Source organism: Pseudorasbora parva, chromosome 25, assembly GCF_024679245.1.
Source record: "Pseudorasbora parva isolate DD20220531a chromosome 25, ASM2467924v1, whole genome shotgun sequence".
Lineage (NCBI taxonomy): Eukaryota > Metazoa > Chordata > Actinopteri > Cypriniformes > Gobionidae > Pseudorasbora > Pseudorasbora parva.
In genome coordinates this window covers 33,772,774-33,788,593 of record NC_090196.1, presented here as the reverse complement: position 1 = coordinate 33,788,593, position 15,820 = coordinate 33,772,774, and the positions used below count along the sequence as shown (strand labels likewise).

The 15,820-nt window shown below is 40.1% G+C and overlaps 1 protein-coding gene across 2 annotated transcripts in view; it reads right to left on the bottom strand.

The window, feature by feature from the left end:
* znf609a (zinc finger protein 609a) overlaps positions 1-15,820 on the bottom strand; it is a 197,713-nt gene that overhangs the window by 135,656 nt on the left and 46,237 nt on the right. For both annotated transcript variants that reach the window (XM_067436939.1, XM_067436940.1), the window contains exon 2: positions 1,014-1,883. In XM_067436939.1, the coding sequence (XP_067293040.1) occupies positions 1,014-1,754 (741 nt within the window). In that variant the 5' untranslated portion in view covers positions 1,755-1,883. The remainder of the gene's footprint in view (positions 1-1,013; positions 1,884-15,820) is intronic.

The following is a 15,820-nucleotide window of genomic DNA, read 5'->3' as shown; positions in this document are numbered from 1 at the left end:
TACACAGATACACACAGAGCGTTTGAATGTAGGTGTCTATCAGCCTACCGGTCCGCTGGTCAACGCCTGCTTGTGCTTTCAAACGCTCCCGCTCCCGCTCTCCAAACACTTTTCAAACACTTCCGTGTTGTTTCAAACCGCTGCCGTGCGTTGATCATTGTAGCCAATCACAGGCACGTCCGATGAGCGCGTGAGCACAATTACCAGTCAGAGGTGTTTACGATTACAGCTCAACAGCGCTCAAAGCGTCACATTTTTAACATTTCAGTACCGATTTGGTATCGCGGTCGGTACTTTTGACAACACTAACATGTGCCGTAAAAAATTATATACATTTTTTATTTTAATTTTTAGAAAATGTCCAATGGTTTGTCTGGATCAGACTCTATTCCTCTGGGATTAGATTAGATCTGTATTGTCATTGTAAATGATTATTCAACGAAATTATGTTGGAACAATCTAATTTGCAGCATAAAAACAATTCTTCCAAAAATACTCATTCAGTCCATAATATAATAAATACACTAAAAACACAAGTTATTGCACAAAGATCATGTGTGTCCCGAACCAATTAGCCAAACTTTAAGACTTAAAAAATACCATGGGTAAAATCAACCAATTGGTAAACTCAATTAATTAGCATTCCAGCGGTTATATTCTTGTAGGGTGGACGTTCTGAGAGGTAATATTCTTGCACCTCTGGTTATCTGGCCGCTGTCCTAAATCTCTTTTGGCAGCTCTATGCATTACTAACTGGAGACCACTAAGCTAAGCATGTCCGTTTTCCTCTCCTTAAATTGGACTAGTGCCTAAAGGAAATGCAGCGAGCAGGTTGGCACACCAGGGTGTGTGTCAGGTCCCACTGACTCTCCGGGTCATTTCTAAACAGTAGGAACAGCACTAGCTTTCCAACCTCTAGTGTTACACAATGCTCATTTATAACACTCAACCAGATGCTTAATAAACGGAAACCTAAAAACCAGACGGAGCAATGAAAACACCAGTGCACTCACCTTCTCACTTTTTACTTTCTTCATGCTCCTGCAGTCATTATTTTCCACTTCTTCTGGTTCGCTCTTGATAGCCAAAGGTGTGACTATTCCAGTGGTATCAAGGGTAATATTCCCAAGTTGATCAGCACCACCAAGGTCCGAATTCTGCGTCGCCTCAAATGGGGCGTTGCGTGCATGGCCTAAAGGCATAACCTGGGCTGATTGGTCCTTTTCCAAGGGCACGTTCACAGTTTGTACCCCTTCGTTTTTCTCCTTCTTGCTTTTCCCAGAACCGTCCTTGTCCTTTTTTCCACTCTGAACATTACGGGAGGCTTTGTTAGCTTTATCAGAACCTTTCCCAGAAGGCAAGGTCGTGGACCCGCTTCCTGCAATTGGCCCAGTGGCCTCGTTTTGGGTCCGTCCCTGGGTGTCCTTCTTGGCCCCATCAGGGGTTGAAGACTTGCTACTGTCCTTGGAATTCTTGCTACGTTTAGCTTTGGATTTGCTGTCCTTGATCGGTGGAGGAGGCACCGGGTTAATGAACTTAATGTTGTCAGGCAGTGCCGCAACGGCGCTCGAGGCAGAAGCCATCCCGTCCCCGTCCTTGGTGCCAGACATCTCAAGCTTATCTTTCTCCAAGTCTGCTTCGAGGTCAATAATCAGGTTTCCTACGCCAATATCCCACTCATCCCCGCTGTCGTAAGGTTCCACCGCACTCGAGTCCACACCTTTCCCGCCTGCAGTGCCACTACTGAGGGACATCTTAGTGCCAGCGGCCCAAGCGTGCCACAGGGAGGTCTGACCTTCTCAGACTGAGCCGGTCAGAAAGCACATTTACAAACGCCTCAGGGTCCTGTTGGTTTCCCCTTCCCAGTAACCCACATTGTTGCCCTGCGGGAAGAGTAAAAAACAATGAGAAAATGATTAAGAAATTAGGAAATATAGAAAAATACAATGTTTTATACTGCGTTGAATGCTGGAATCTGATTGGCTGATGAACGTTCTGAGGTGTGCAATTATTTTCTGGGAAACGTAGTTCCAGGCCGCTCTCTTGACCGCACTACAGTTCCCTATCACTCCGCATAGTTAAAGGGTTAGTTCAGCCAAAAATGAAATGTCTGTCATTAACTCCTCTCCCTAATGTCGTTCCACACCCGTAAGACCTCCGTTCATCTTCACACACAGTTTAAGATATTTTATATTTAGTCCGAGAGCGTATGCAAGTGTATGCACACTATACTGTCCATGTCCAGAAAGGGAATAAAAACATCATCACAGTAGTCCATATGAGACATCAGTGGGTTAATTAGAGTCTCTTGAAGCAGAGAAAATACATTTGGGTCCAAAAATAACAAAAACTACGACTTTATTCAGCATTGTCTTCTCTTCCGGGATTGTTCGTAGTTTTGTTATTTTTGGACCCAAATGTATTTTCTCTGCTTCAAGAGACTCTAATTAACCCACTGATGTCTCATATGGACTACTGTGATGATGTTTTTTGGGTAAACTAACCCTTTAAGTGTAATAACGGAAAGTACAGGAATAAAAAACAACAGCATGACAGATGATTTTATCAGTTAGCCTATATAGTGTAGCAACTTAAAGGCTACACGTGACATTTTTTCACTAGCAATTATGCTCATCAGACATCACGTACACATCTTAAAGTCTGAGAAGCACTTTTCCACAGACGGCGACCGGCCCGGATCTTTAATTCAAAAAGTTTTAAATATGGATATTTTTCTTACACAAACGCATCAATTCACTTCCAAAGGGATTTATTAACCTCCTGGAGCCGTGTGGAGCACGTTATTTAAAACGGATAGATGCATTTTTATGGACTTCAAAAACAGAGCAACAATCCCTGCCATTATAAAGCTTGGATTAGCCAGGACACTTTTAATATAACTCAACTTTTATTCGTCTGAAAGAAGAATGTCATACACACCTAGGATGACTAGAGGGTGAGTAAATCATGGGTTAATTTGCCTTTTTGGGTGAACTATCCCTTTTAAAAGGGCTTTGCAAGCTGTACCACTACAAATGAATTACAAATACATGTTGAGTAATTGTTTTAGACTCCGCATAAAGCTGAATCATGGTCGCCATCAGTCAGTCTGTGCTCAGAAACAGACGTTGCATCATAACACATGGAAACACTTTCCTCATCTATTGACCGGTTGACATTAAAGAACTGACTGCTGGACTAAGAATGATTCAAGCACACCACTGGTTTTTGAGACTACATAGCATTGCTATTAATTTCCAAACAAGTGAACATTAAATATATTAAGGATGTGAAAACTATATATCTCAAAAGCAACTAGCTATGGGATATCTGAACGACTAGTTGGTCTTCAAGGCGGCCCACTATAATCAGGCTGTGTTAGAGACGTGCTCCTACTCCAATTAGGCTATTCACGCCGACACGTCTTATGTTTAAAACCATCTGGACGAGTAACACCAGATTAAATCCGAAAACTGGCACCTTTACTCATTTTAACCTGACTTAAATATTCAAAACATGGTAAGCGTCAGATGCCCATCCCAGCTGGACTAAGCAGAACAGATTGGACCAGAACCCAAAAGGTCCTGAATCAGCTTTAAAAGTTTTAAAAGACATACACTGTAAAAACTACAACTTATGTTTTGTATGAAAAACTCTATAACATGAAAAAGGTTGAGATAACTCAAAGTTTGTACAACCATTGGCCTCTGCAGCTGGTTGCCTTAAACTTTTAAGTTTTAAGTTTTCTCAGCTTTTTTTAAAATGTTTTATATAGTGCACAAGAGGCAAACAAATACTCTTTTTTTGTAATTTATGTGTAATCCCACTCATCCCACTGTCGTTAGGTGTCGTTTCGAGTCCACAGCTTTCCCGCCTGCAGTAATGTGTAATGTGTAATTTACAAAATCAGGATTTTTCCTGCATTGAAAATATTTTGGTGGCCGCCAAAATGAATCTGTCTCGTCAAAAGATTTCTGTCTGTTTCTGTTAGGCCGTCTCCTTTCAAACACTCCTGGGAGTTTTTGTGTCAAAGGTTTTCATTTACGTGTTATCGCAGCTTTGGACTGGACTGGACTGCATTTATATAGCGCTTTCAACAGACCCTATGGCCATCCAAAGCGCTTTACATGTTGCCTCACATTCACCCATTCATACACCGACGGCGGTGTCAGCCATGCAAGGCGCCATCCAGCTCGTCGGGAGCAGTTTGGGGTTAGGTGTCTTGCTCATGGACACCTCGACACTTGGTCAGGTGGAACCGGGGATCGAACCACCAACCTTCTGGTTTGTAGACAACCTACATGAACCACTAAACCACTGCCGCCGCATTGAGATTTGTAGCCAATCACAGACATATCTGTTGAGCTCATGAACAGAATAGCCAATCAGATGTGTTCAAGTTAGTTGGAATCGACTCAACACCATCCAATATGGCAGAGTTTTTGTTCATCTTGAGTCCACCACAATCCTTTGAATCATTTTAATTTTAACCAACTAAGTATAAATACAATATCAATAAACAATTCACTGCACGGCATAGAGAGCTTTGTTGATTATAACAGGAGTTTTCGCAAGAGTGCAGTTTTACATAACTCGCGTTTAAATTGACTTCTTCAGTGAATATAAATGGCAGCGATCTTTGCTTTCTGTGTATAGTATTTATTTCCCATGCTGCTAATTATACAATCGTAACGTTTCTGGACTGACAAGCGTATTTAAATGAGTGATTGAGAGTTATAATCATAGCAATGGATGGAAGAAAACAATTTGATACTGTATGTCAAATAATCTGTACATTAAGAGCTAAATAACAGACCTGCCACTTTTTCTATATAATATGCAACTTTTCAAATCAATAACCCAGTGACTTGTTTAGCCAAATCCACAGATTTTTAAATATAAATGAATTCCAAGACCTGATCTGTCCGGACAGTGGTTATTTCTATATGAATAAATAGGATAAATTAATATTACAAATGTTTTGCATTTATTCTGATTTATTGTCAGTACTAGGCTCGCAGGATACTGTGTAGTGTGTGTGTGCGTGTGTGTGCGTGTGCGTGTGCGTGTGAGACCATGTTTGTCTGACACCACCGGGAAAACCGCTGAAAACCGAACATGATGGATTTTTTTGAATAAGTGTTTTGATAGCTGTAGCAACTGAGCTTTAAATAAGCTGATCTTACAGATGCACGATCTCAGAGAGTGATACACTGTTAGCATAATAAACATTCATCTCAATTTATCAAGGTAAACCCATTCAACACCCACTTGACTAGGATTAAGATACATAAACAGTCAAAACATGGTAAGCGTCAGATGGAGTTTACAAATTATTCACTACTTATGCCACTATAATCCCTTTGCATGGACATGAATCACACAATCAACACTTTCCCAAATGTCACTGAACTTTAATAAAAGCAGAAAACTTTTTTGAAATGTCAAAGATGCCCATGATCTGTTTTCCATTAGAGATTTTTAAGAAAACTTAAACCATCGAGCACAACCACAGATCTAGTTCTGCTGTAAAGCAATAGTACTAGAACCGACAGGCCACGATTAAAGGCCGAAGTCATTGCCCGTAATACTCAAAAGAATTCACATTAAATAATTTTTCGAACCACAAACTGGTTTAACTGCAGTACTACAGTTTGGCGGTTGTCTAATAAAACCAAGCACTACTTAAGTTGAAAAGGATGAGTCCGGCTTTGAGCTGCATCTTAAATAGCCGAAGGAGACAGATGGTTGAATGAGAGGACACTAATCAGTGGTTTCTGTAATCCGTCAGTCCACCAGGGAACATGGAGTGTGTCCTGCAGGAAGCTTTCCAAAAGTCTGCTGTTGGAACCCAAGATGGGACGACTTCCACAATCGCAGTCATTCATCAGCCCCCTGCGTTTCTCAGGACTTCAAGACACCATAATGCAAACAACAATTCTGAAACACAATACCAGGTCCCCTGTAGTCAGTCATTTTATCTCTTAAAGGAGCTGTATGTAAGAAATGTATTTCAATTAATCATAAAATGGCGCTGATATGTCTCTAGACATTAAGAAATCATGTTAATTTGAAACACTTATATCACTGCCAACAGTAGTGCGGCAGGATATTGTCATTATAAAGTTGTTGTTGCAGCCCTCAACTGATGTTGATGATGTCATGTTGTGTTTTGGCCTGAAGCTCCGCCCTCCACCTATCGACCAATCAAGTAGTCAGTAGTGTTTGGGGTTGCCAGATCTGCTGATCTACAAACGTTCCTGAATCCTGCAGCCAATCTGGCAACCTCGAGTCAGGGGGAGGGGGATACACCGCTCTACAGTCATTTGAAAGGGATTGCAGTACCAGTTTTGGCCACAATCTTACACACACTTCCTTTAAAACTCATCTTTGATCACCAAAATGACCTCTCCTGTGAAAAAAACAACAACTATCCTTTGTGCCTCAAAATAGCTTGAATGTAACTCGACACCTTTGCTTCATTTAGAATACACAGATTCATGAATATGCAAATGATCCCCGCCTCCACTCACTCATACGAGCTCTGAAATACAGTCGGCCAACATACTGGCTTGACTACATTATTCAAAGTACACCAAAAAATCTGCACTGCTATTTGCTGCTCCCAAAAATGTACTAAAAAACAACAACATTTTGACTCTTAGGGTCTTTGTCAGGCAAACAACAAGCACAAACACATATCATTTATATCTGTGTGAACCATCACACCTGAGCTCATTAGTGGAACAATTACCCAATCATCCAATGAATAGGGCCCTATGATTTCCGCGATCACGGAATTGCGAACGGAATCGCGCAATTGACATATTAACGGGGAATCTAAATATAAACGCGGAATCTGGTGTTAACGCAGATCGTGTGGTGTCGTGTGGGTGGAGAACGTATGTCTGAGGAAAGTGCAGACCGGGGGAAGCAAATCTTCGCGACACAACCCCTCCCGTCATTTCAGCTCGCCCTTCAAAACAATGAAAGTATGGCGAAGTTGGTCTCCACGGCTCTGCTTTCGGCAGCGGAAAAGTTAAGAAACTCGACGCTAACGGCGGTTTCACACTGCACGCGCAGGCGGCGCTGAAGCTTTGCGTATGGAGAGCGGGAGCCGCGCGCTCGTTGTGCTCAGGCAGCATTGGTCGCGTGCGCACCTGAACCGCGGCTCGTGTATTGCACAGACAGACAAATATTGTCCATTCTGTCAGATTTTCCGGTGTTCTGCTCGACCCCTGTCATCTCGTGCTTTGATTTATAATGGGCACATTAGGCAGCAATGCATATCTGCTGCAAATGCGACCATTTTCCCCTCTGTTAGTCTGTTCCAAACATGCATTTAACATGCTGTATATGGGAAGTTTACATGATAAGTAACCTTTAAGTTAAGATAAGCATCTAGTTTTAATCATTTAAAGGGGCCTTTGAAGTTGGGGGACAAAACTTCAGGCAGTGTTGTGTTTTCGTGTATTTTTATTTTTCACAGCTCTGGATATCATAATGGTGATTGTTAAACACACAGAACAATTCACTACATGATTTCATGGTGAAATTTGTTATTTTTTCATGTTAATTTTCAGCTTTAAATGTTTTACTTAATAGTACTGTATGTAAAAGATGATTCTTATGATTTTTTTTTTAGTTCTTTTTTAATTTTTTTACTTGAAAGAAAAAGCTAATGGAGCACTTTCATTTTAATTTATATAAACTACTATAATGTATTTTACCGGAAAGTTTAAAGCTAATAACCATTAATATTTGGAGTACTTGAAGTGCAGTGTTATGTTGCATCATATTTGTCCTAAAAAGTAAATGTGATGTTTGTTACCACAATAAATTTAAGGTCATCCCTATTTTTTGTTTTATGTTGTATTATATTAACATTAAAAGCACACTCTTTTTCACCAAAATAACAGTAAAGGGTAAAAAAAAACTGAATTGCCAAACATTTTAAGGGAAAAAACGGAATCTGCAAAAATTAAAACGGAAAAAACGGAATTTGGGAAAAAATTAAACGGATTTTATAGGGCCCTAAATGAACTACGTTATTAAACAGCTAATATCAATGAAGCACAACTGTACAGCGGTCAAAAAGGATATAAACAGTACATTTTCAAGTGATCTCTTCTTGAAAACTCAGCGATTCAATTACCAAACAACCTGTGTTTGTCTTAAAAAGAAAGGTAATTCAGCTGTGGACTTTCACGCGGGTGGTGGGAGAAAAACGCTGACAATCTGCATTTAAACAGCAATAAAATCAGACTAGCCCCTGTAAATGATGAAAATACCTCAGGATTTATCGTCCGAATAGGGCTATAGACATATAAACAACATTAAGAGAGAGATTTTCACCTCAGGGGGACTTCTAAACAGCTTTTTGCCGTATTAAAGGTGATGCCACTGGATGTTACTTTCTACTACTTGAGTTTGATGTTTAGAGTCAACATAGTTGAGTGTATCCTTTAAAACATTGATCTGCTTGTTTGAGTTGCAAAACATATGAACTTCTAACTCGATCAATGCTGGGAGTTTTGGCTGGGAGTGTGTTTTTCTGCTGGGAAATAGGTCATTACATTAGCAAGAACGTTTAGTGCTGCTTGGGGCACTTCATAAAAGAACATCACCTTTAATAAAATGTCAAATTTTATAATCTTAAACCTGAAAAATCCATGGTATAAATGGACGATCCTAAATCTGCTTCCTGCAGTTAAAACGTCCATGTACGACGTCCATACGGCAGTGGGCGGTGAGTGTAGCTTGCCCAGGGTTGCCAATAATAGTGAAAAGCCAAAGCTGTACATAACTCATTCATATCCCAACATGGGTGATGATGCAAGCCACTGTCACGGTTCTCACACTCAACCTAATTAGGAACCGAATGACGAAACCACACCATCGCTGAAAAAGAGGGGCAAAAAAACCTGTCTGTTCTCTGTTCAAACACTGAAGGCACTGAAGCTTTTGATTCGACCCAGACAAGGACATGCTCGAGTTTTGCTTCTTGACGTCGTTTGATGGTTGGGCTGTGCGATATTGAAGAAAAATGCGATATGCAATACCTTGTTAAATAATGCGATATTCGATACGATATCGCTATTAGTGTGTAAAATCTACTTAAATTATACTAAAAAAATATTTAAATAAATCCCAAAACCTGAGAATGATACCATTTGTGTTTCACATTCTTTCTATGAAAAGAAAGCATCGCTTCTGAAATTGACCAGCAGTGTTTTAGCAAAAATGTATAGTAACACTTTATTTTAAGGTTCAGTTATTAACTATTAACTAGTTGCTTATGATCATGCATATTACTAGGATATTGTCTGTTTATTAGCACTTATAAAGCTCATATTAATGCCTTATTCTGCATGAGCTTATTCTACATCCCTTAATCCGACCCAATACCTAAACTTAACCGCTACAAAAACTACCTTACTAACTATTAATAAGCAGTAAATTAAGAGTTTATTGAGGCTAAAGTCAGAGTTAATAGTGAATATGTGTTACCCATACTAAAGTGCTACCGAATGGATGTTAAATAAATGAGTGTTTGTATTTGGTAGTTTGAGTGAAAAAAAGACACGAAACAGAACTGAAGGGATTCACATGCTTTCAGAGAGTTTCTGTGTGTGTGTGTGTGTGTGTGTGTGTGTGTGTGTGTGTGTGTGTGTGTGTGTGTGTGTCAGACAAGGCAAGACTGCAATTTGTTTTTCGCAAGTTATTGCACTTAATAACTCTTTTTAAAGGGGTGGTGTCATGCGATTTGCCTTTTGTAACTCTAGTTAGTGTGTAATGTCGCTGCTTGAGCATAAACAGTCTCTGCAAAGTTACAGCGCTGAAAGTTCAATGCAAACGGAGATATTCCCTGCGTCCCAATTCGCGTACTATCCATCCTAAATAGAGTGCCGAATTCATGACGTCACTTTGTAGGCCAACCCGGAAGTTAGCGGCGCATGGGTTCCCTCGATCAAAAGCCTATGCATTTTCCCCATAGACTTTTGGACAATCGCAAAAAATAAGATCTGTGTTCAACAAAGAGTTATGACCCTTACACGTTTAGTCTATCAAGATAATCTTTACAAGTGAATCCAACATGTATACCGTTTGAAGCCTAAATAAAGCCGTCAGATATAAAATGCTAACTATAGGCTATTAACGGACTACAGCACAGTCGCAGATCTACGTCATCATCACGCTTCCTCAAATTTTATTTAAAAAACACGTTCGCTCATTATGATCTGCGCTCTGTTTGAACACTTATCCACTTCTTCATGAGAAATATTGCCCATTCGTTTTTTCCAAAAATGTTAGAAACTAATTGGGTTTATGTGTGCCTCTCTGAGATGTGTTTTCTCGTTTGTTAATGTTTTATTTATTATTTTGTTAGTTTATATAAAGCTTAATATTATTGTCTTTGTGATTAAGATTAGGCTATTATGCCTGATCATCGTGCCCCAAATAGACTTTAAAGAATCTTTTGAAGAATCTTTCACTGTATTGTGTTTGATTGTATGTTTGCATACCATTTGCTAATTCGCCAGAAAAAAAGTGCTTTCACCACCTCAGAAGCACTAACGACGTAAGCTAGCCGTATCAATTTACAATCGTATGTCCTTTACCTTAGACGATTGATCATATATCGAGGAGAGAACCACTATAAATCTGGACATGTAGAACAGCGCAGCTTTCATTCGACGACTTGTGGTTCCATCTCAGGACAAAACAAAACACTACAGTCTCTCCACAGAAATGAAGAACTGGTAATCGGTGACCTTAATATCACAGATTTCTGTGTATAACAATATTTGGAAACACCACTATTTGAAAGAACTAAATATATAACTATGTATATTAACTGAAAGGTAAACTTTTTAAGAATGTGAGGCTGAAACGCGGGCTAGTTTTGTATTTTTATTAAACATTTACTTACAGAATTCAAAAGTGAATGAAACGCGGGCTGGTGAGATTTCCCGTTTGTCACGATGACGTCTAAAGTCACGGCCAAAGGATGTAGTCCCTTTTAGCAACCACCGTTTTTAAGACACAAAGTAAAAAAAAAAAATCACAAGCAGGTTAGAACGAGTGTGTTTTATGTCATAGATCAAAACATGAAAATATTTAGAGGCTTTGTTAACCACAGACCTTATTTCAGGCGATTTGGCAAAAACCCATTCAAAAAACCCATAGACTTTTGAGCGAGGGAACCGGAAGTGCTAAAATGCTAACTCACTTCCGCGTTTTGGCCTACAAAGTGACGTCAGAACTTCGGCACTCTATAGTACTCGGAAATAGAATTAGTATGTCCCAAATCGTAGTATGTTGAAAAGAGTATTCCAAAGATTCCCGGATGGTTTGCTATTTCCGGTCCGAATTCATAGTGCGGATCGAAGCGCACTCTAACGGCTGATATTACCCACAACCCATTGCAAGTTGGACGGGGATTCGATTAGAACTACAAACACAGATAAAAAGCGTTAAAAAACTACAAACATGGCGGATGTGCGAGTTCAACGGTTAAGTAGAGAGGTTTAGATAAAGGGGTTTGAGTGATCATTTATCAATATTTAACCCGACAAAAATATATTTATTCAGTGTTTTCCACATTATATTTCACCTGCAGCATTGTGAACTTTTTTAATGACATGTTTGGCCATTAACTTTTAAATGCATCATTATATTAAAACTGCAAACACATGAGGAGAGTCTCTGACCCACAAAGACCCACACATGACAGATCAACGAGCGGCTACATTTCTCTCCGATACGGCAGGAGATTAAACTGAATGTGGAGGATTTGAACTGTGACGAATCTGACGATGATAAACGGTGACGGGATGCACGTAACTAAGCGTCAGAGTCCGTTAAAGATGGCGAAGTAGTATGTCCCGAAACTTGCATACTTTTCTGCTACACACTCAAAAGTATATACCTTTTCTTCACAAAAAGTGTGCATACTTTTAGGACATAGTATAAAGTAGGCGAATTGGGACGCAGCAATTGTCTTTTAAAGTTACGGCAGTTTATTGCCTACAAAAATGGCCGGTTTGGACTACAACGAGCTTCTTCCTGGGTTGGTGACATCATAAACCCTCGCTAGTCTCCGCAGATGTGACTTCTGCCCGTAATGGGAAGGGGAGTGGCATTTCCATGACAACCTGTGCTTGGCACTTCAGCCAATAAAAATACAGGAAACTACATTTGGCCATCTGACCAATCTAAGACCATTGCGTTTCTCAGAGGGAGGGGCTTCATAGAAGCAGGAAGTAGACGAGCCATTCAAAGCACAGACAGCGGTGTGGAGTAAAGGGAGAATAGAAGAAAAATACAGCGTAAAAAAAAAACGAAGTGCTAGGACATGTTATACTGCACCGCATAAACACAACCAAGCCTAGAAAAAAACACAGAACCAGCGCTTTAACGTCAAGCGTGTGCTCGTGTGCTCAGTCTATTCTCTGCTCTGTGTCGACCTAAAACGTACACTTATCACAATGTTGAAGTAGCCTATTAAAATCATTCAGATATTGTGTGCCATAGCAATATGTACATTTGCAATAATTAGAAACTTTCAATTAATTTCACAGCCCTATTTGATGGATAATCAATCAATACGCCTCTATAATTAATTTGTGCTCATCATCTTTGGCAAGTATTGCTAAAAGTAAAGCAAGCACCTGAAAACAGCAGCTCTGGAACAGGTTGTCCTCTTCATTACCCCGACACTCAGGTACTGGTGCCCTTCCAGGGGCCGTAAATAACGCCGCTAAACTAAATTAGCTTTCCCTGCCACATGTCAGCGAGCAGCGGGAGAGCTCAGGGGAAAAGAGCTGCCTTTTCCATGCTCCCAACCCCATCCGACACAACACGGGCCTAATTAACACAGGCATCCACTGCGGACGCCTCAGCCTGATGGAAAAACGTGAGCTGAAAATCAAACGGGCACTTGTGCAAACGCCTCGCTGAGATGACAGCCGAGGATCGATACCCGTCTCACTCCTGTTTGATGATAAAAAGAGCGAATACAATCAGGGCTGGGGTGAAGAAAAATAGCAACAAGACAACAAAGATGAAGCATAAAATCAAGAGCTGTTGCTCAGGAGAGTCCTCTGACCTGATTGAAAAGCACTTCAGTTTTTAATTCCCTCTCGGCGAATGAGTAATTGAGATTCTTTAATAAAAACACGGTTTCAAAGGAGAGAGAAACTGACAGGCTCTTCGTCAGAGTAAATCACGGCTCTTTCTGAAGACTTTCCTGCGTTGGATTACACACTGCATCAGATGAAAGCACCGCCATTGCGTTTTCATCTCTTGAAATTCTCCCTCGCCTCCTTTCGAGTCAAGAGATCTGTAAGAAGACAAGTGTAGGATTTTATCTCCGAGACGATGGCACGGCGGTCGTCCTTTCTCTACGCTCTTATTAGGCCCGATTGGCAGCACTGCAAAAAATGCTCTTCTTATTTAGTATTTGTGTCTTGTTTCTAGTCTAAATATCTAACAATTCTTAAATCAAGATGCATTTACTAAATAAGTAAAAGGACATGAGATATTTTTGATTGTTTTCTGGGGAATAAAATCTATATTAGTTTTAGCTTAAAGCAGGCAAAGTGATCTGCCAATGGGGTGAGAAAAATAATCTTATTTCTGTTTGGGACGGAAACAAGACACAAGATAATTTTTCTCACCCCATTGGCAGATCACTTTGCCTGCTTTAAGCTAAAACTCACTTTTTTAAGGGTTTTTTAAGCAAGGAAAAATATCTCGTCATTTTACTGATCTAGTAAATGCATGAGCGTCGGAAGCAAATAGAAACTGGGTGGATCCCAGTAGCGGCTGGTGAGAAATATTATAGGTGGGGTATTTTTTGCGGGGGGAAAACATTTGCAGAAAATGTTTTATTTTGTAGAAGTGATTTCCTGCATTATGGTGCGTTTGAGGCCATTTCCCTTGCCTATACCAATAAAAGACCTCAAACCAGTCAATACCAATAGTCTAATAAAAAGACAATATTCATTTAACTGCCATAGAAATCAACAGTTTGACAGGTAAGTTGTCCAGATAGAAAAAGTGCCGTTTACTAAACGATTGATTGGGCCAGACAAAATTACAGAAATCAGTTATTAACCGTGGATATAAGTGGAGAAAATATTAGAAAAGTGGAAATAAAGCGTCTAACGTGTTTAATAGTAAGTGTTTCTCGGTTAGGGGTAAACAGACATGTGCTGATTTAGAGACGATAAAAGTGAGTGGGTCCAACATCACTGGTAGTAAAAAGTGAGTGGGTCTTGTCCCACACACACAATCGCTCCGACGCCCATCAGTAAAGGCATCTTGATTTAAGAATTTTTAGATATTTAGACTAGAAACAAGACAAAATTACTGAGTAAGAAGAGCATTTTTTGCAGTGAGTTTCTAGGGCTGTGCGGTAAATCGAAATCTTAATAAAATCGTGATGTGAGCATGCTCGATTTCTAAACCGCAAAAAAAACATGATTTTTCCACCATCCTGTCGCATCTAAAAACGAGTGGAAAACACAGGCCGTGTTTCTTTAGTCTCCTTTCAAAAAGTAACGCTTCAGAGAAGTAAGAGTTTTCATTTCGTAAGGCGAAGCTCACTCTATAGTAGGGCTGAACGATATTCTGTTTTAACATCGACATCGCGATGTGCGCGTGTGCGATAGTCACATCGCCGGAACATGCGATGTGAAGGGTAGTAGTATTTTTTTTACGCTCTATGGTAGTAGCCCATGGTGTATTAAGGAAGCACACAGTAAACAGGAGTGTGTTGCTGGAGTGACATGCACGTTCCTCATGCCTGCACAGTGATTGGTTCGCTGTGCCGCTGCTCACCGCTCACGGCCAAACATTCCCGGCTAAAATGCGCGACGAAGAGGATCCGAATAGGGGGAAAAAGGTTCGTACCAGAAATCAGCTTTTTGGGACTATTTTGGCTACATAAAGGAGGATGTTGAACAAAAAGAGCTACTTTGCATAGAGTGTCTTGTGGCCACAAAACAAGAAAACACCACCAATTTGTCTGATCACTTAAAACGGCACAACTAAGCTCTATACGATGAATACAAAGCAGGGCTCGACATTAACGCTTGTCCGGGACACGTGGGTGTTTTGAAGGGACAAGAGAAAGAGAATTTTACTTGACTGACGGACAAGAGCCTGATTAAAACAAAAAATACCTAGCGAATCACCAAAATGCAAGAATGTTTGTGCATTTATTTAGTGTAAGTGGCGATCGATTGTGGATAATAATATATAATGAACTGATGATAATAAGGTCGCGCTGTTGACGCTCGTGCAGCCTCTTGAGGAGAAATCACAACACTAGAGCGTTTTCCTGAATACCATCACGACTGAAAATGACACTGATATGACAGCTCCATAAACAACTAATTAACATTCACTTAGTCACTTACATTTTTAGATGCAATATTTAGTGTTGTTGTTCTATTTCAGCAGTGAAAATCGTTCACAGCAGACCCGTAACACGTCTCACTCATAGCAACAAGTGTGAACGATTCAGTGTTCGAATGAATTGTTTGAATGAACGACTCAGTGACTCACTTGTTAAGACGGTCACCTGCTGCCACCTACTGGAGGTTTAGTTTCATGTTTACACATATTTTCCAACATTTCTTTTTGTCACTTGTAATGAAGCTTGCTTATTAGTGAAATTATTAATATCACGGAATGGTAATTATTGACTTTAGCCTGGATTGATGGCTCTCAATATCGCAATATATATCATTGGGGGGAAAAATATCGCAATGTAATTTTTTCCCAATATCGTGCAGGCCTACTCTATAGG